At 43.2% G+C, this 21,268-nt stretch overlaps 1 protein-coding gene across 3 annotated transcripts in view; it reads right to left on the minus strand.

Moving 5' to 3' along the window:
• Nucleotides 1-21,268, minus strand: part of PSTPIP1 (proline-serine-threonine phosphatase interacting protein 1) — a 54,821-nt gene that overhangs the window by 26,234 nt on the left and 7,319 nt on the right. For all 3 annotated transcript variants that reach the window (XM_055805692.1, XM_055805694.1, XM_013297809.3), the window contains 2 exons: nucleotides 7,006-7,106; nucleotides 2,805-2,879 (listed from right to left, as the gene is read on the minus strand). In XM_055805692.1, coding sequence (XP_055661667.1) covers nucleotides 2,805-2,879; nucleotides 7,006-7,106 — 176 coding nt within the window. The remainder of the gene's footprint in view (nucleotides 1-2,804; nucleotides 2,880-7,005; nucleotides 7,107-21,268) is intronic.

The raw sequence follows: 21,268 nt of genomic DNA on the forward strand, positions 1-21,268 counted from the left end.
TGCCATTGCCGGTTCAGTAGATCTGGCACTGGCTGAGGTGTGGGTTTGCCACGGACACTTTGCCAACAGGCCTTTGCATGGGGGGGACTGCTGCTCACGCTGCCTTAGTGCCGCTTCTCTGCTGCTCTGCTTTCCGTAGCGGCCACAGAGCACCGCTTTGTCCTGCGGGAGTGATGGGAAGTTTTTGCAGCCAAATAATTAGTTTCAGAAGTTGTGCTAAACGGAATTGATTGGTCATGCAGTTGTTTCTCTTAAGGTCTTCTGGGTATTTTCTGGTACTGGAAGTTTTTGGGTGGTTGTTGCAGACTGATTTCCTATGTTCTTTTTATCGACTTTTTGAAAGGGTATTGGGTACCTTCCCGATATGGAGAACTACTGGGGTGTGAAATAATTTCCCAGGAGAAGTGACAGAAGCCTTAGTCTCTCAGATGTTTAAAAGATGACTGAATTTAAGACTAAAGGATAATAATTGTGCATTAGTGGGAAAATGAGTGATGTAAAATTAGTAATTCCGGCTCCTCTGCAATACCTAGCATGGCACAGGAAGTTCTGTAAAATCTTCTGCAAAAAACCCTGGAAGATACTTTTTTTCTTGGTGATTGTCAAATGCAAATTTTAGGTACAAATACCTGCACAACACCTTCATTAGACTTTGAGAAATACTGCTACCCAAAGCTGCATTTAAAGATGCAAACAGCCCTGTTCAGCCTGTCAAGTAGCTGTAATACTATTAGGACTCGATGTGCTATGGCAATAATATGGAATCCTGTAAAGAGGAAGCACAGGAATAATGCACAAGGACAGCTGTAGCATAGTCCTTTCAAGCTTTTCTTATTATAGGTAGTATATAGGTTCCCTCCCTCTGGCCTCACTGAAGGACTGACCTTGGGAGTAGTAGGCGCTGTCAGCAATCAACATCATATAAACAAAGAGAAACTTCACACCATGTCAAAATTTTTAGGGCATTAAAACCAAATATTTAATTTTCATGAGTTGTTCCTGCCCTGAATAGACTGTAGTTTTCCCTGATTTTGAAGTGTTTACTCTAGACCAATGCCCATCATTGCCCATCTGTGTAACTCAAACAGCCAGAGGATGCAGAATGACAGAAAGCAAAGTGTCTTCTCTCTGCTTCAGAACAGATACAGTGAGACATTTGCTCTGATGAAAATATCAGTGCAAAGCTGGTCACCACCCAGGCCAGGCATGGGTTTATGGAAAAATAGTAAATGTTGTCGGTATATTCAGCCTTCTCTCTATGCCAAGCTATAAAATTGTTGGATCAAAGTGGAGCTGGACCCGAGTCCAAACTTCCCCCAACTTGAGGGGAACTTGGATCCATATCCCAACTCTGGGACTTGGCTCTGCCCCTAAATCAAGCTCTTATAATCTCTTAGGAAAGGTCAGACCCATGAGTTATCCACTAAGTCACAGAAGGGCAACCAAAGCTGTCTGTTTCTGAACATGTTTGCTCTGCCTACCCTCCATGGCCAGTAAAGAAATTTGGGTGGAGCCTTTTGTTAATCCTGGAATGCTGATCTTCACCTTTGTTTAGGGAAGAAGCCATCCATCCTTAATTCACTATTTTAATTTCAAAATATTTTTTCTTCTTCTTCCTTTTCTCTGATTAGATCTGTGATTTGAGACACTAGAAAGGTAGAAGCCATCTCCAGCAGTCTTTGCTAGGAACCTTGCTATACCTTACCGCACTGCTCAGGAGCAAGGGAGAGATGGAGCACCAGGGCAGGAGAGGCTTGCACATTCTCCAGAGTGAGCCTCAGTGCTCTCTGCGCTACCAGGCACTTGGACTGATGCAAGTTTCCCTGTCAGCCTGGATGCGCCACCACCAAATTGATAGCAAGTGCTATGGGTAATTGCTTGGCACTTGCATGCCATGGTGGTGCAAGGGTTTGAGGTCAAGTTTTCCAATAAAATATGAACAGGAAACCAAGAGTGATAAAGCTATGTAATAAGGAGACTGCAATTAAGAAATGAGATATGGGATGGATGAGGGTAGCAAGCCCCAGGGATCAATACAGCTGTTTTGTGTTTAGATTGAGGTCTTCTCTTTCAGACTTGTCTTCTGTGACCACAAATCTTCATCCTCTACCGCCTTATTACTGTATTATTACTGGTTACAATAATGACAAAATATCTAATTATTGCTGCTACCATCAATAATAGCAGCAGTTTATCAGCAGTGTTTATGAAGTTAAATTCAGTGCCAACATATATCTTCCCCTCCCAACACAATTTATATGTGATCTAAGATAGTAGTAGAGGAGATAGAGAAAAATATGTCATTTTAGTGTATTTCAGTAGTTCCATTGATTTGTTTCAGATTAAGTCCCTTCAAAGAGGTTTGAGTTTGTATTCCTAAGCAGACTTTTTCCTGCTGCAGAAGCTAATTTTTGGTGTCTTTGCACTTTGCATTTGTTCTGACACAGTCTCTCAGTGTCTACCAGCTTCCCAGAATTGCCAAGCCACCATCCTAAACATTCCACAACCTTCTCCTTTCCCCTTTTTTCACATCAGTTTGCTTTTGGAAGCAAATATTAAACATTGTTAGGAATCCTGACATTAAAACTTGTCTCAGTAAAGACCTACCAGCAATTCTCAAACAGAGATTTTGTGAATCCTGCTTTGAAGGCCTCTGGTGTTTCCCCATTTTTCCTCTGCACTGTGAAGTGCTGTGTGACACACTGCAGCGAGCAGCTTATGACCCCATTCATAGGCAAAACACACAAGTCTGATACTGTTTCCGAAACACTTTTTTTTGTACTACTAATAAAAGAATTCCTTACTTGATTTCTGTTTGTCCTCCTGCTTTTCGGGCTATTTGAATCAGCTCTCTCCCATATCTCTCTTCCGCTTGTGCTCTGTTAAAAGAAAAACTTACTCAATTTCTCTTAGTGGTACCAGGATCACGTTTACATAAATACTGTAATTGCATACAAGGTACAAAACATGAGAAATAAAATTTCGTTAATTTCTCTGTCTCCTCAATCCTAGTGCTATTAGTTACCTCTCAAATAATTTGGGTGAGCTTTTTATAGAAGAAATAAGGGAAAATGAAGCCCATCTCCATGGCTTTGATTACTGTGGATTAGTACATACATTTTGTATGTATGTAGTATTTACATATGTACATACTATATGATTACATACATATATATGATTACTACATACAATTCTGTCCCCCAAAAGTTGGATTCAATTAGAAGAGGTGTACAGAAGTGTACAGAAGATGCTCAGAGTAGAGGTCCTTTTTTGCAAAAGAAACCTGAAAGATGGTGGGTGACCTGACTCCTCAAAATGAAGAGAGGTTGTGAATAAATAGGAGCCAGGAGCAGCAGGAAAAGTCTGTTAGGAACACGAGGTGCTGCTTGAACAGTGGCAGGGAGGCAGAGGGGGCAGGAGCCTTGCTAGCTGTGAGGCTGTGACTGTTTTACAGGTTGGGCAGTGTGATGTGATGTCTCACCTAATGGGGAACTGTAACTACTGACTCGGGAACATAGTTCTGTTTCTATAGTTAATAAAGAAATACAATCATTTCTTCACTGTTTTCCCCACCCCCAGCTCTGGAAGAAATGTCTGTTCTCTGTTTAAAAAGAAAAAATAAAAGTATTTGTACTAAAGATCTTATTTCCTTTCTCCTGGTTGCGAGATGGGGGCAGAACTGAGGTTTCAGTCTTTGAGTAGCTGTTAAAAACGATGGAATGGTCAATAATAAATAATGAACAGATAGCCTGGTGCTAGGGTTGGATGGGGGGGAGCGGTTTGTTTAGGGTAATTCCAGTTCCCAAAAGGGGTTTAAAAGCATTTCAAACAGTTTTCAGCCTGAAACTTGGCAATTAGAGAAATGTATTCTGTTCAAAAATGGAATTTTGACGTGGGTGTGAGGCCATGCAACCCCGATGGTTTGTTCTTCCATCTACCTTCCCACTCAGTCAGGCTGTGCTTGATTATTGCTGTTTGCTGAGTTCCAGTAGTTTGAGGGCTTCTCTGTGGGTTTTGCACAGCAGCTGTTGGGGTGGGTCTCTGGGAAGGTCATTGACGGCCCTTTTGACTGTTCCTCGGTGTCCGATGGCTATGAGCACCTTGCGTTGTAACCAGCTGTACCAGTGGCTCTGGTGCAACCATCTTCTGTGACCTGAGGCAGGCTGGTCCTGGTGCAACCATCTTCTGTGTCCTGAGGCAGACTGGTCCTGGTGCAACCATCTTCTGTGATCTGAGGCAGGCTGGTCCTGGGGACTTTCCCCTAGTCCGAGGAGATGGGCCAGGCTGGCGGAACCACAGTGCTTGGTCATACAGCAGCCTACAGTCGCTGCAGCCCGGGGTGGAGGCTGTTCTTGGTCTCTGTCCATGGCTCCCACGTGTCTAACACCAGATGTATAGTTAGTTAATTGGTGTCATCCTGCTCTAGAAATTGCTAGCGAGGTGTTCCTACATCACTGCTTTGGGATTCCTCCCGGAAGAACAGGGTGCAAAATATGGTGATAGGCCACACGGAGGTACCGCTTTATTTCCATGTTACTTGTATGAAATTTCATCGAAATGGAAATATACTCCAGAGACACATAATATTGCAGTAGCAGAATACATTGATTTTCTTCTGATTTTAATAATAATAAACACTTCTGTGTCAGAGACTTTGCTTAGTGCCAGTGGGTGTACAGCAATGAGAAGAGCTCCGGTGCTACAGTCCCACTTTGCTTGCTCAGTACAGTGTATCACAGGGAAAAAGCATGGCCGGCTCTTACGCCAGTCCCAGCTCCTGCAGACCCTTTCTGAAACCTCAGGCATGGGCCTGGCCTAGCCCAGGGTCAGAGGAGTGTGGCAGGAGGCTCACACCATCTTTTCACGTCTTGGTGCTGCCTTTCCTGCTTTCCAGTACTCTTGCACTCCTCTTCTACGTTTCCCTGCAGCTGTTGGGAGCTGGAACATATTTTGTGTTTTAAATATGGGGCTTTGTCCTGGAATACAACAGCTTTTTCCCTTCCCAGTCTCTTAGGCCCTCCTCTGGACCAGGCAGGGGTGTTTGTGAGCAAAAGTAATTGACCTGGGTGGAAAACTGATAAAGTGTTAGTGTAGTGAGGGCAGTTGGTTTCAGGACTTAGGGCAGCTGCTGCAAGAGTCCCTTTTGAAATTCTGGCATGAAGCCCATGGTATGGGCTGCCTCTAGGAACAGGGATTCATCCCATGCTTTGATCTCCTCCTAGGTCATTCCCATGAATGACATGAGGACAAGCTGAACAAACATCTTCCAGAAATAAACTTTTCTGCAACTCAATGCCTACTATCTTTTCTCCTTATCCTCCTCCCCCAACGTGCATGTACACACACATATGCACACTCACTAGAACGTTCTGGGGGTGTGCAAAAGTTCATGGAAACATTTGTACTTGTGGCTTTCAGATCTGCGCAAGGACTGTATGTGTATTTTTTATTCTTTGTGGGAAGTCCTTCCTGCCTCCAGCACAAACCAGGAAGAACCTTATCCTGTAACTTGCAGAAACCTCTGTAATGTTGTGAAGGAAACACAGGCATACATAGCATCAGGTGCATGCTGCGGTGCAGAGCCTTCCTGAAGCCTGCAATGTAATTCTGATCTCTGTAAGTTATGAGTCACAAAGGAGCTGTTTTAAACAGTGAAGCTAAACTACCATCAGACAGATGTGACTTCAGGACTGAGAGAGATATGGCAGTAAAAGAGCTTCCACTGGTGGTTAAAAAAAAGCAATTCAGAGAGCTTCAGAATTTGATGGGAGACTCGTCACACTCTGAAATAGTCAGGGTTCAGTTTGACAGCTCGCATTGCCTTGAAGACCCCGTGCCTGAAAAGTAGCCTTCAGACACCAACCTAAAACCCGAAAGCTAGCTGGGGACAGCATGGCAAGAAAAAACAGGCTGTGCCTGAGGAAAGCAGAACAATACTTGTAAAGAGACAGTTCTGAGGTGAACTGCTGTAGGATTACCTGCTCAATGTACACTCTGGATTGCATGGTCTTTTCTACAGGTCACGCATGAGCATGTATGTGTCTCATGCTACATGTTGAAACCCAGCTACTTCAGAAGCAAATTTCAGGTATATTTTTCTAAGACTGAAGTACAAAAATGAATGTCAAAGGAGTCAGAGGAGCTGTGTAGTATGTATTTTCTCACTTACAAATGTGTCAGCTGTCCATAGCTGTTGTTGAGCAGCACCCAAGAAGCACGTAAAGGTCAGACATGAACTACATTTTTATTCAAAGTCTGGTAAGGTTGGCGAGTGATGTTGGCTGTCTTGGGTGTCTGGGAGAGGCTTTTGGTAGCATCTTATGTAGCTTTGTCTGTATTTGAAAAATCACCCATTTTTGGTAGTTGCAGGAAACTGAAACAGTGCCTGTAGCAACAGCATGTTCAAAGAGAAAGTCATTTGCTCCTCATAAAAGGGGAAACTCAGTAATGCTACTTGTGGAGGTATGTGCTACTCTGTGATCCTGGGCCACTAATGACCTGGGTGTTAATGGAGCTCTGGATTTCTGTCTTTCAATCTTCTCTTTCTCTTTCTCTTTCTCTTTCTCTTTCTCTTTCTCTTTCTCTTTCTCTTTTTCTCTTTTCTCTTTTTCTCTTTTCTCTTTTTTCTCTTTTCTCTTTTTTCTCTTTTCTCTTTTTTCTCTTTTCTCTTTTCTCTTTTCTCTTTTCCCTTTTTCTCTTTCTCTTTCTCTTTCTCTTTCTCTTTTCTCTTTTCTCTTTTCTCTTTCTCTTTTCTCTTTCTCTTTCTCTTTTCTCTTCTCTTCTCTTCTCTTCTCTTCTTTCTCAAATCTTCTTAAATCTTTGAAATTTCTATTTGTTATCTGCCTTCACAAATCACATCAAAAGGCTAGGATTCAAATCACCCAGGCTTTTCTACACAAACTAGTATCACTACCAAATTCAGAAACAGCCTACTATTCCCTTCCAGATGCCCAACAGGGAAGAAAATGGAGGCTGTTCAAACATTTTCACTCTGATTTTTCTTACCTCTGCTTGAGCAAATCCTCCACATCTTTGCACATCCTTCTCCCATCCAACAGCCGCTGTATGAGCACCTCATAGCCAGTGTGAAAGGTGAACTCCTTGCACTGGAGACAGAAAGATAAAGAGCTGAGGTGATTTGTGCACATAGTTTGCAGGTTTACCAGATGCCTACTGTCAGTCATATGGAACAAATTAACTTTCTGGAAAAATCAAAAGCACCTTTAGATTTGCCCAGAGTAATGGCAGCTGGGGCAGGACTATGGGCACAGGTACAGCTGAGGTTTATCCAAAGTGAAAATCTGTAAAAGTTTTTATTAAATCAGGAGGGTTTTTTAATACTGAAAAAGAGAAGTGAGTCACAAATTTTGCTGTGTGGAAGGCAGCACTAGCTGTCTGTTTGGGGAAGTCACATCTAGCATTGGGTGTGGGGTCTTTGCAGAGCAGAGCTGTATGGTAGAGTAGCTCTTAAGGACAACAGATGCTCTTACCATACATTTTCTAGAAAGAATGGTCAGAACCAAGTCACTGCCACAGGACTCTCAGAAAAACAGTGATCTGCTGTCTAGACATGAGTGGAGAAGTGAAGGAATCTTGTGCTCGTATTGATCCATGGGGCAGCCGTTGTGCCACCCAGTCAGCGGTGGGGTGGATTAATGAGAGGATTCAGAGCACAGGGAGGCAATTTGCTGTTAGACAACATGGGTTCTGATGTGCTGTTATGTTTTCCTTTTGTAGTGCTGTAACAACTCTTCTCATTGTTGGAATGAGTCTGTCTCTGGTGTAAATTCAATGTGACAGGGTTTTGGGGGGGGGTTTTGAGTAGAAGACAGGCATGTGGGGAGCTTTGGAATGTGGACATTGGATCTGCAGGAAACTGAAAGTCTGTGTTTCTGAGACACTGGCCAGTGAGCGCTGCTTCCCTTGGTTCTGTGGTCACCACCCAAGCTCCTGTGCAATACATGGGACTCACTTGTGCCTTTGGGAATTTTTGCCGCCTGTCCTGCTCCACGACCCCAAGTGGCAAATGCAGCTAGCTAAGGCAATCTGTGATTTCCAGCCAGCCACACTGGACAGGCCAGGTTGTGGAGCTGGGTGGAGTTTGCTGCCCCAAAGCCTCTTATCTCCTACCAGGGCTCTGCACTTTGCGTGGCTCAGGGCCGTGTTGCCCTGCTGTGGGCTGCCACTGCAGATCCCTCCCCATCACACAAGTCCATGCATCACACTTATCCCTCTCCACGTGATCCATCAGAGCACAGCCCTGTCATCTCAGACAAAAATATCTGAGTAATGAGAAGAAAAATAAATTAGTCTTGCACTTCTTTCATCTTTTTCCCAACTTCCAGATTGCACTACTGCAATGGTAAATCGGAGTCACAGCAAAGTCAGCACTGCTGGGGAAATGCTGGGAGCCCAGAAAGGGAAGGGAATAAACAGAGTTCTGATGTGCTCCGAGTGTGGCACTGGGAGAGGAGTTTTGTGTTCTGCTCCAGGTCTCCCACTGACTCACAACAGGATCAGGACAAGCCAATTTTACTTTGAGAGCCTCAGTTAACCAGTACATAGTGATAATGTTATTGACAATGTAGTGGTGAACGTTATAGCATTATGGTAAAATCATAGACTGTGTAACCATAAAGAGAATGAATACGTTCCTTCCCTCAAGCAGTTTATGTACAATACAAGTGCTTATATGCGAACTGAATAGAGTTTATACATCTATCCACTGTCCTCTAAGCAGTTATTGTTTAATAAATGTGTTAGTTCATTGCTCTCCACCATGACTGCAAAGAAGACAGCTGTTTAAGTTTTGGGACTCGGGAAGGATCCAGGCAAGCAACTGCTGGACACTTGAGCTTGCAGCTTTGCTTCCGTATTGCTGGGGCTGGAGTGGAAGAGGGTGAGCTCTGGGGGTGAACGGCAGCGGCAATGGCAGCCCCAGTGCTGCTCACCCACCCTCGCCCTAGGACATCTGTGGGGATGGGCAGGCCTGGGGGGCAGCGGGTTTTGCTTCTTCAAGTAAACCTACAGGTTTTAGTAACATTTCCAGTGCTACAGTTTCTTGACAGCAGTAATTCCTTCTTCCTTAATGGACACTCTTACTACCAGCAGTGGGGAGAAAGGAAAGACAGTAGGATAATGGTTCACAAGAGACACAGGCAAATGCCTCTACCAGCAAAGTGTCTGCACTACAGAGCTAGCAAGATAATAATGTAGATAAAAGAATATGGAGAGAATGCAATGGATCTGCTGTTACCACTGTTGCAACCAGAGGAAAACTATAGGATTACATATGCTTATCTGATGAATATGATCACCCCTTAAGAAACAGGATCTCAAACCCAAAACATCAGTTTTCTTAATGCTTCCAAGGGCAAATTACACACACACATCCCAGGGAGGGATCCTGCTGTGAAATATATGAAAAGAAACACATTTTGGACATTCACAGAGGAAAGTAGGAAAGGTTCTTGATAATACCCCAACAATGGACTTTTCACATCCCCCCTCTCCCTGTTTTTTTGAGGACATCCCAATGCAGAAGGCATTGCTGCTGTAAAAAACTCTCAGAAATTGCTCCCTCTGCCTGGCAGAAACTACTCTGGTTAGATGCTCCACAACCAACTCACAGCCCAAAAATTTTGATTGTATATTTTCAGATGCAATTAACTACATCCCATATCTTTGTACACAGCTTCCTTGTCCCAGAAATGCTGCCCAGAGGTAAGTGAAAATATTATATGGGTTTCTATCATCCCAGCAGTCAGGCATATTGCCACAAGCAACAAACTGAGAGTGACAATCACACTGTGAAGTTACTCTGCTGTTTCTGTTCAACATATCTCTTTGTTTAGTAAATGCTAAAACTCACTTAGTGTCTTCCCCCACCCTCTTTTAAACTGGCCTAGTTGCCCTAATGAAAGGATGGCAAATTCCGTATGTCCAAGAGAACTGCTTATTAAATTCCCTAAATGGAGAATGCAGCGTCAGCTCAATATCAACCCAACACCACGCATGCAAACACCAGAGTGCTGGGGGTCAGCCTGCTGACCAGCAACCCTTCTAGGGGCCTGATACAACTACCTAATGCACTCAATTCAGCCATTTAGACATCTTGTTCTAAACCATAAAAATGCAGAGAAGAAATGCCATATTGAAAAGTGCATCGAGGTTCACTCTGCCTTGGTGTCTAAGACAATTAATTTTGCAGCATGCCTAACCAGACACTCTCTGATGTCTAACAAGATACAAAACACAGTCTGAGTCAAAGGACCCCTTGTGAACTACGCTGCCCTGGGTGGCACAGCAGTGCAGCCTTCTTGGAGCTCTGCAAACAGGCTTGCCTCCAGGACATTTACCAGCATTTTTCACCAGCACTAATGCAAAAGGAACAGGTTACTGTTCCCTTACTGCTCCCCACTGCTCATGACAGATTCTGTGCTCCATCTTTTTGCCTTCCTACTTGCTTACTTCAATGATTTTAGAAATGCAAAAGCCAGATTTTGCTTATTATAATTATAGGAATATTTTAGCCCTGTAATGCAGATAGAAAGATACCCGTTTAAATGTGCAATCTGTAATAGCACTTGCACATTCCTAGATCGCAGGCTTTCTACCAAGCAGGGTATGGGAGTAGTGTTCTCACTGCTCATTCTGTGCACTTGTGTGTGCATGTGTATGTGAAGTGCAAAGAGCCAGGTCCTTACTCAACAGTTTTGCTTTTTTTCTGCTGCCCGCTAACATGAGTAAGACATGAACTTGTCAAAAATGGAGCCACTGCAGCCACGTCTGAAGGAGAGCTGAAGTCTCCTCTGAAGGAGGCATCACTTACTGCCCGCTACATTTGTGGGGGGTTTGCCCCTGTGGCTGACCCTTGTAGAGGGATTTGGCTCCAGATAAATGCAGGTCTTAAAAGGGCTTCCTACCACAGGTACTCATTTAATCTTTCTTCATTTGGGGGGCATCAATCTCAAAATTTGCTTTATTGTCCTCACTATGTGTTCCTGAAGAACATGGAAGCCATATTTCAGAAACCACAGCATCCAAAACAGAAAGCAGGGCTGCCTCAGCCTCCCGGGCAGCAGGTCTGGCTGTGGTCTAAACAGCACGTGCTTCTGGCACTTCACAGGCTACAGCAAGGAGGGAGAGGAAACACAGGCAGCTGACAGCCCAGGTTTAGACAAGTTTAGGCTGCTATGGTTGCTCACCCTGCAACATGGCTTCTTAATTTCCAACCACAATGTAGCTGTAAATCATATAGGCCTAAGTTTACTTACACAAACATTTCCCTTTCATTTCAACAGCTCTTTTTCTTCTTTCATGCATTACACAACTGCATCATCTCTCAACCTCTTCTTGAATCCAGATGAGCCTCCTTTGCCCTTTCCTGAGATACTGTTCTTTCATTCCGTTGGTTCCTGTGTGTTCTTGTAGTACCTGTTCAAGGCTGACTAAATCCCTGTTGGACAAAGATGATGCTCTACTACGCCAGTAAGGACTGATGCTTTGTACCATGGCATTCATGTGTGCTATCTGAGAAACACTTCTGGTACATCAGAGGAAGGTATTTGCCTTCTTCCACTATCAAATCACACCAGTAGCACCTAATTGAGCTACCTTCTATTGATATAACTCTAATTTTCTCCTCTTCTGCAATTTTACTTAACAAGGTCCCAGAGTGTATTGGACCTTTTTGCTTCTGATCTCTTATTCTCATTTTGCACTTTGAAATTTTATGTGCTGTCACCCCAGGCTTGAAAGTTATCCCGTACAATATTTCATTCTATGTATCTGTTTCAACAACAGCTACTTCCAGCCCATTAATGTCTTATGCCAGTATCTCCAATGAATATATTGAGCGAAATGAATCCCGAGACCAGCTTTCGAGATCCCTTCCTCCAGCTCAGGCATTTCCATTTCAGCCCAAGCCACCAGCAGCTGCCCCACAGCAGTGTCTTTGCCCGTTTTACAGTTCTCCTCCTCCTGGGTCTGCTCTGCCGTTTCGGTTTTCTCCTCTCGTTTCTTAAGGATTTCCTGTGTAGCACCATAACAGGCCCCTCATTTTCTTTGTCAAGACAATCAAGACAGCAAGATTGCATCACATTAAACAACTGTTTAGCCTTGATAAGTTGTCTTGCCTTTATTCTGTTTTCCATTTATCACGTTCTGTCACAGTCAGCTTTCACATTGAATAGTTTTGCAAAGGCTGCTCAGGTACTGCTTGGGTACGTCTCAGCTGGGACTTTGTGATGATTGTAAGAACTAATGAATAGTCAAAGAGCTATTTTTTTTAATTGGAAAAAATGCTTTAATTAGATAATGAATATATTCATTACATGTGTAAAACATAATTTGTTTATAACAAAATCTAGTTAGTTCTTTGGAGGAGGGTGATTTGAATCACCACCAGTAATTCATCTCATTTCCAAGAAAGTGATTCTGCATAGTCAAAGTGTTCGTGGCTGTGAAAGAGGATTTACTCTTTGTTACCTTAACAAAAAAGACAAATTAATCTGCATTGTCCAACAGACCCTTAATCACTAGTAAGAAAGTGCTTGACAAAGGGATGTCGGTGTTGCAGGCAGACTCACACTGTCCTGAGAGTCTTCCATTAACACTTCACACGTGCATCGGTCTCTGCCCCAGAGCCCGGGGTTTCTCTTCTCATGGGGAAAATCACAACTAATGGAGAAGTAGCATCTCCTCTCCTCTTCCCAGTTACAAAAATTGCTTCCCTCCAGTGCAATAAGCCCTGTTCCTCCAGAGATGGAAGGAAGGTGAAAGGGAGTATATGACTGAAAACCACAAATTTTATGCTCTAGTTTAACCAAAATAGCTAGAATACTTGAAAGGAGGCATGGAAGAGTGCAAGCAGCGGTGTTGGCAGTAAGCACACTGGGATATGCTTTCCTCTTTCAAATTCTTTTTTTCTCTGAGGCGTAAGGATGCTGTTCCCTCACATTAGCACTTTCCTAAAGAGACAGGCACCCTGGGACTGTGCCATCCCATCTAGTAAAATTTTCTCCATGGGCAATCGCGCAGGTAAAAATTGGGAGTGAATTGTGGGAGAGATTATTCTGAGCTGGCTCTGAGCTGGCTCCTGCAGCCCTGAAGGAGAAGCTCTGAGGAGTTTGGTTTGGTAACAAAGGCCACAACTAGGAAAACTGATGGTGTCAGTTCCCTGCCCAGAGGGCAGAAAGTTATTAGGAATATAGCGGGGGGGTAATATAGTTTCTTCTTAACTTCCTGGTGGCTCAAAGCCTAGTAACCTTGTCCTGTGCCTTGCATCTTTAACTAGCTGAGAATCTCTTTTATGAGCCCTGTGCTGCTGGGTGCTCTGAGGGTACTGCAAGGATTTTAGAAAATCAAGTGTCTGTGTTTTGAAGTTATGAGGGTACTATTGCAATAACTTTAAGTAGGAAAGACTAAAATGCTTTCCTGGTTACTGAAGCATGGTTTTGGTAAACAGCTGTTACAGTGGACTGAAGCAAAAACATCCCAGCAGGCTTGTGTCCAAAGCGCTCACTAAATTGCGCGCCCTTGTATGTCCAACTACTAATATTCAGAAAGTGACGTGAATTGATCAAGTCATGGTGGTTGTGCTGTAGGAGCCTGCGGGCTCTTCTGTTGTGGCTGGTTTTCTTGGAGCATTTCTAACACCACCCTGGGACCTGCTTTGCCCATCCAGAGCTTTTTTTACAGGTAGTTTACATACCACAGTTTATACCTCTAACCGCTCCTGCAGGGTAAGCTGGCTTGTCAGCAGCCCCAGGGAAGTGCAGCTGAGGTCCTATGTCCTGTTTGGTAAATGCCACTGCAGCTCCACCTCAGCTTGCTGCATTGCTCAGGGGAGCTGCAGTGCTGGCTGTCAGAAAAAAAAGCTTCTTTGCCAGCACCTCCAGCTGCAAAGCCTGCTTACTTGCTTTTTGCAAGGAACTAGGTCCAAGGTGGTACACAGGGAGAGTAACTCCGAAGATACAGCACAGCAGCTGCACTGCCCTGACAGGGAAGAAGGGCTGGAAAAGAAATAACCAGGTAACAGACACTGGGTGCATTGCCTGCTCATGGCAGGATAGTGCTGAGCTACTGTGGTGAGAAAGATAGTATCAAAATCTGCACGTTGGTTTGCATATCTAAGGTGGGCCTGGCTGCAAGTGTAGTGGTATGAGCCCTGACAGTTATAGAATCTATCTATAGCTATCAGGTATTCTTATAGCCCAATGATCCTTCATTTAGGAATTACTTGAAATGTATTATCTGCAAATATTAAAAAAAAATCTTCAAAAGAAACCCACTTTCTCTAAAGTTTCTCTTTGTTCTTAATGGTATTTTCTCAAGGCTTGTATCAGAAGTATTATCAAGATGGGATCTGGACTGAAAATTATACACATATTGCTAACTCACCTAAACAAAGTGTTCATACAGATTTTCAAAAGAAAAAAAGAAGCAGCTGAATCTGTTATGGGTATCTTTGGAATTAAAAAAAAAAATCAAACTTTTTTTCATCATAACTTACCTTGTTTAATTAAGGTAAGCTCTTGACAATTAAAGTAAAACAGAAACTTAAGATTCATTTTTCCAGGTTCAGAAATGAAAAAACTACTGGTGTGAGGAGGAAGTCTAGAGAGAACAGGGGATACTGAGTTTTGAACAAGCATCATTCTGCCGGTATCTTTTCCAACCGTCAGAAAGAAATCCTTTCTCTCCATAGCTGTATCACACATTATCTCAGTCCTGGACTGAAAGTAACCTGTTCTGACCAAGTTATATCAATGAACTGTATCATTGCATCACACCATTGTGTACTGGCACTGCTTAAAAAGAGCGTTTCTAGTTCTTGATCTCTTGATCTGCTAGTCTCCTTGTCAAGTGCTCAGTATTTACTGTCTGCAGGTGGGCAGCAAACAGATTGAATAGCCAACAGTCAAACATGATTTATAATCTCAAAGCACATTTGACTGGGCTGGACATGTTCTATCGTGTCATGGTCTTTCACTGTAATTGAATCACTTGCTTTATGTTTTGGGGTGGTTTTCTTTCCCCTGGGATACTTTAAAATTTCCTAGTATTCTAGGAATACGTTGACATGATACCAAATGGTTTAGGATGTTTACTGCTCTTTTTCTGCACCACTCAAGCTACCCTGAAATAAACTGTGAAATAAAATGGGACAGCAGTAAGCACCACTGATGTGTGTACCTGATGTCCAAGTGACAGCTTAAATCCCTGCTCCAGCTCAGCTGTGATACTGAGGAGGGGTGCCAGGCCATACAGGGCCCTGGTGCAGCAAGAAGCAGTAAGGTATTGCTTCCCTTTATGTGAGATGCTGTCCTAGCTCTGCTCTACACCAGCAAGACATGAAAGAGCCTTTTTTCAACATAAAACCTGAGAGTCTCAGCCTGACCCTCTGCTGCCCTTGTCTGGAAAGGTGTTAGCAGCTGACAACCCAGCTATGCAACCTAATTAAGAGGTGAGCACATAAACAGGGGAGGATCATCTGTGTCCAGAGCAGAATAGCATGGCAGAAGCCTCTAATAGAGACAGTCTCCTCCAGCCAATGCTTGGTGTGATATTGCTGCAGCACAAACAAACCAGCAGGCCGCAACAAGGCTTTTACCATCAGTCAGATTCTACTGTCCATGTTGCTTCTCCTTCCTCCAGAGGTCAGACCACACTGCTCCTTCTCCACCTGACCCCCTCTCCCACCATCTTCAGGGCTATATAACTACTTAGTGGAATGAGCTACAGCTGCACATCATCCATGTCCATCAACCCACTGCCTTCGAGGCAAGGCCACGGCTGCAGATTATCAATGCTAATCAACCCACTGCCTTCATTGCTTTACGTGATATGAGTCCTTTTCTATAAATTTTCATGTGATAACCAACTGGTTAATGAGTTTAAAAGCATACAACTGTGCTGCATACTGCTGTACTGGGCAAAACCTCCTTTTTCTTATTGCCTGGAACTGGTTGGAATGGCCAGGAATGCAATGGTTGCTCGTGCTTTCCAAGATTGAACTGACTACAGAATTTATATGAACTTAAAAAATCAGTTGTTTTGTTTTGTTTTGTTTTTTAAAGTACATGATTTTTCCACATAAGCAGAAAAAAGTAGGTGGGCTGGAGCTGCCTGTGTAACATTTCTGTCATTTCTTGTAAATTCACTGGTTGCACATTAGAAGCATAAATGTTTGCTAAGGATGTAGGTGGCTGTCTTGGGACTTTGTGATAATTTGAAGAGTTGATACAGGCATTTTCAACATGAGGCTTAGTTTGCAATTTCACTGCAGCCTGTGACCTAAAGCTGAGGTGCAGTACTTGTCATGGTGAGCAAAGAGTATTTATTGCCAGACATAGCATAGATGTGAACGTTGAATGGGACCTTCAAAAATCAGCAGGAAAAAAACATTGCATTTGTAGCATTCCAACTGCCAACTCTGCTCCCTCCTGTAGTGAGGTAGGCTGGAGAACCTCAAAGGAAAGCAGAGATTCTCATCAGACCAATCTACAGCAGCTAGGATATTCAGAAATAAATTGAAATTTGGGTTTCACAAACTACACAGTAGCATTGCAAAATTGGTCACGTTGAGCAAACCAGTAGCCTCCCTGTGGCCTTTTGCTCTCTATGACATTGCGGGTTTTCTCTGAGAAGGAAATGGTTGGTTTAGGGTTCTGCTGACAGAGGAATTTGCTCCTCAGCTTCCTAAGCCCTCACCCTCACTGACATCCTGAGCTGCTCAAGCGTTACAGATTAGACATTCTCATAGTCACAGCATGCGGTTTGCCTCTCTTCATATTTTAATCACCCCATGATTTGCATAGCTACAAAGTAATGGCTGCACAAAAGCCCTCTCAACTTTTGCAGGGGTTGCTGGGCTGGCAGACTAATAGCACACCAGGAACAGGCTTGGAAAGTCTCAGTTCCAGCCTAATAAAAGGATTCTGCTGTGCTTGCTACCTCCACTATAGCTTCCCTTCTTAATAATATGATTCAATAATATTCTGAGAACGTGCAATGCTTCCTAGGGAAGAAAAACTGTAGCTTAATTTTTGGTGTCTATAAAAGAGCAAGTGTTCTGTTTTTCTTTGCGTAGCCATGTTTCTACATCTCTAACATGACTAATCACAAAAGCAGTCCTCCAAGATTTAGCCAGAGGACTGGGGAATGTGACAGTAACCTTTGAACTTTCAGCTTTTTTCAAACATTACATGGAAGGAGCTTTGCCTTTTGCAAGGCAGAAATAGAGCTTCGGGGACATGCCACAGTGTCACCTCCTTAGAGCTGTCCATCTGCCCATCTTTTGTAACGCCTCAGTTCAGGAACCTTCCACAAAGGACACAAGCAAAGTCAGGAACTGGAAACGTTGTGCCGTCCTTTTTCACAAGAACTCTTTCTGTGTACTGAGTAGAAGAAAAAGCATCTTGAGATGCTGTCATTTATTGGCTTATCCCAAGTGTCTGGTATCATAAAGCAGCTAGAGAAAACAATGCACTTTCTCTTGAACTGCGCATATTCTACCAGGTTGAGATCATGCTTTTATTTGCCCATTTCCAGGAGCTGTCACTGACTTCAGCCTTGCCTTAAAGTTCCTGCAGGTGGGGGTCTCAGGATGTTTCTGTCTACTTCCAGCTTCCATGCTCCTGCTGTGCAGCAGTTCAAACCCCTGATGCTTCTGTGCTAGAAAAAGGAGAAAGGGACCAGCAGCCAGATGTACGTCCCAAGTAAAAGTGTGACAAAAATTCAGGACATGCAGATATAACAAACTTCTGGAAAACCTTTGTGTTGGGGATAGTGAGATATGGGACAGGAGGAAGCCAAATCCCTCACTAGTTTTAAATTGGAGCTTGATGTGGCTATATGACATGAGTTTAAGGTGGTGGCATCCCTTTGTATTTTCTCCATGTGGTGACTTTAGACAATGGCTAAATCCATGAAGTAAGGTAGCTTCCTCCTGGGAGCCAACAGAGGGGCCTGATGTGAGCATTTGCACCTACCTTTCTTAAGGGATGGCACAGGTTTGCCATGGTGCCTTCCAGTCTGATAGGTAAAGGAGTCAATGGTGAAATCACATGTTGCTTCAGTCTCTTATTCAATGATATTAGCTACACAAGAGAAACTGGAAGTAAACTAAGGAGAAATAGAATCTTAAAAGTAGAAGATACTTCTGTTTTATACAAAATAATTGTCTGAGTTTGTTTTTGTTTCTTTTCCTCTTTAGTTCATCCGCTTCCAGGTCTCTCTTACATGAGAGTTCCTCTCCATCTGCAAGCACTGTGGGCTCAGACCCAGACCGCTTTGAGCAAGGCAACATGAAACAACCCTGCTTGTTCTGAAGGTCACAGGCACTGGAGCCAGACCTGCTTAGTTGGTACATTAATTTGTTTAAAAACCTATGTGTCTTTCTCCTCCCTGTCTTAAAGAACTTAGAATTGTTTCCTGTTAGCCCTGAAAAAGGCACTAAATACAACATACAGCTGCATCCACACTTTCTGCTTCCCCTATAAATGACCCAGGCATTTTGTCAGCAGTTTTTCTGGGCATGGAGAAAAGGGTAAAGTTTCAGGAAATCTTCCCAGTCTTGGTGTACAAGGGGAATGAATTAAAGATTTAGTTAATTTCTTAGTGAGGATTATTCCAATAGCTACATATTACCATTTCTGGTTTACAAGGGTTCTTCGCCACCGAAATAATAATTTTCAACATATCCTGTTACTCAATATGATGCAACATATTCTTACACTCCATTGGGTGGTGTATCACAAAGTCCTGGGGAATTGTGCAATCCAGCAGCACAAAATCAACTTTAGGCTTTTACAAATTCTTAAAACAGGGGTTTCATGTAAGTAAAGCCAAGCAATTTGTCCAGGTGGGACAACCATGCCACTATTACATTACCTTCCGGGAGGCATTTCTCTGTGTTTGCTCCTACTTGCATAAATGTCTCTCCACACAAAAATAATAAAAAATTGATTAATTCTGGGTATTTTAATGAGTTTGGTTTCCTGTTCCCCTTTTTAGTTAGAAATTTCACCTTAAACCTCCATCTCCAGAGGAAGCATTCACCAGATGTGAACTTTTTCATAGAAACCCACCTTTACCTTCCAAAACAGCTCCCCTACTTCAACTGCGTTTTCCTGCAAAAAAGATTTTGTCAAAAACATGAGTCCTAACCAACGTGTGACTGGGGTCTTTCAATGGCCAGTGACTCCTTTCCTTCTGGTGCTCCTGGGGATTTCCATCCTGCTGAACAGAAGCCCCAGGGCTGCTGTTCATCAGTCCTGACACTAATAACCCTCCAGTAATTACAGCACCTATTGCAGATAGTATGAAGTAATGAGACTCAGACCTCAGTGTTGTTGACCACCTGTTTTCTTTTTTCCCTTTTCCCCTACCCTTTACTTTTTGTTTTTCTTTCCTTTTAGGAAATAATGGGACCTGGACAGATTGAGACCAGCAGCAAACAGCATCTTGGTTTGAAAAGTCACTTTAAAGAAAAAAAAGTTTGTGTTTATTTATTTATTTGCTCGGAATGGAACAACAGAAGCTGGTATCTCTAAGCTAGCCCAAGCTGGTCAATTTTCACTTAATTCTCAAGATTCAGAGTAAATAACTGTTGCCTTCTACTTCAAGCAAAAATGAAGTTGCACAAGAGTGTTTTACCAAGAGCTATGGAACTTTTCAATTCCTCAGTCTTGTTCAGTGACAGTTTTCCACCACTTTGAAGAAGTACTAAATTCCATTTACAGTAAGGGACCAATTCTTTGGGGAACTGAAGAGCTGCTGGGATCTACATGCATATTGTCAACATCTTTTTTAACCTCGACACCCTGAGCAACACTGAGTGATCCCCATGCAGAACTGTGCCCCCCAGCCCTCACCTTGTCTCAGACTCCAATCCTCAAACTCTTACTGAGCAACACTGTGAACTTTGTACATTATTGAACTGTGGCTGCTAAGAAAAGTTTTATTACAAAACCTAGATTAAACAAGTGTTTTCTGTGCCATCTGCCAGCCAGAATCTACCTTGCTGCAGTATGGCATGAAAACAAAATCAGAAAAAAGGTCTTTTTCAGCTAAAAGGAGCTGAAGAATTACAAACAAAACAAAACTAAAATCTGTTTATCAGGCAGCCTAGTTTGCCTCCCATATCAGTATGCAATGAGTGTAACTGGATTGAAATTCAGAGTCTTCCACTGTGCCTGCAAAGCAGCACAAGGTCAGCGTCCCCAGTCAGACCCTATAAACTGAAGAAAGAGAAGTGGTGCAGCTCTGCGCTGCTGCATTGCAGGAGTGCAAGCCTTGTGGGAGGAAAGGGATGGGTCATGAATCACCCAGTCCTGCAAGAAAGAAAATACGTTGAAGTGAGATTCACAGGGAGACTCTGAGATTCACCCTGGAGACTGTCGTAGGAGAGGCCGAGAGCTGGGGTTGCTCAGCCTGCAGAAGAGATGGCTCAATGTGCATAAATACCCGGTGGGAGGGAGTAGGGGAGACAGAGCCAGGACTTCTCAGTGGTACCCAGTGACAGGGCAAGGGGTAACAAGCACAAACTGAAAATCAAGAAGTCCTATTTAAGTATAAGAAGGGGTTTTTTGCTGCAAGGGTGATGAGACTCTGAAATGGTTTGCTCAGAGAGGCTCTGGAGTCTCCATCTTTGGAAATACTCAAAACACGGTGCTGGGCCAGCTGCTGCAACTGGTCCTGTGCTGAGCAGGGGGTTGCCTGGACATTCTCCAGAAGCCCCTTCTAACCTCAGCTGTTCTGTGACTATCATCAGAAGCACCTCAGCAGGCTGCTTTAGCAAACCAGAGGACACCCTCTTCGATCTTTGTGTGAATTGCTGTTACAGATCCACAGGATCCGTTTCAAGCCATGTGCAACAAATACTCATTTAACTTGGTGGTGATTATTAGGTATGTCCACGTACGTGCAGATGAAAAGAGTTGATGAGTCAGCTATTACATATTTAAAATTCATACTCATGGCACAGTTAAAGTTGCCGTAAATAAGAATCCTCCATTTCTCTGAGCCCAAGCAAAACCAAACAACTTTTGCAGAGCAGGACAGATTAAAACAAACCAGACATAAATGTGTAAAAATGTTAACAAAATTGTCACAATGCTTCATCGATCAACCAATTTAAGCAGTCAAAACCCCTAGATAAGCCACTCAGTCTTAGCATGGTCATCAGAAAATTTTAATAAAACGTAATTACTTAACTGTCTAATTATTTCAGTCGCTGACCTAGAACAAGATTTTTGTAAAC

Source organism: Falco peregrinus, chromosome 1 (assembly GCF_023634155.1).
Source record: "Falco peregrinus isolate bFalPer1 chromosome 1, bFalPer1.pri, whole genome shotgun sequence".
Taxonomy (NCBI): Eukaryota; Metazoa; Chordata; class Aves; order Falconiformes; family Falconidae; genus Falco; species Falco peregrinus.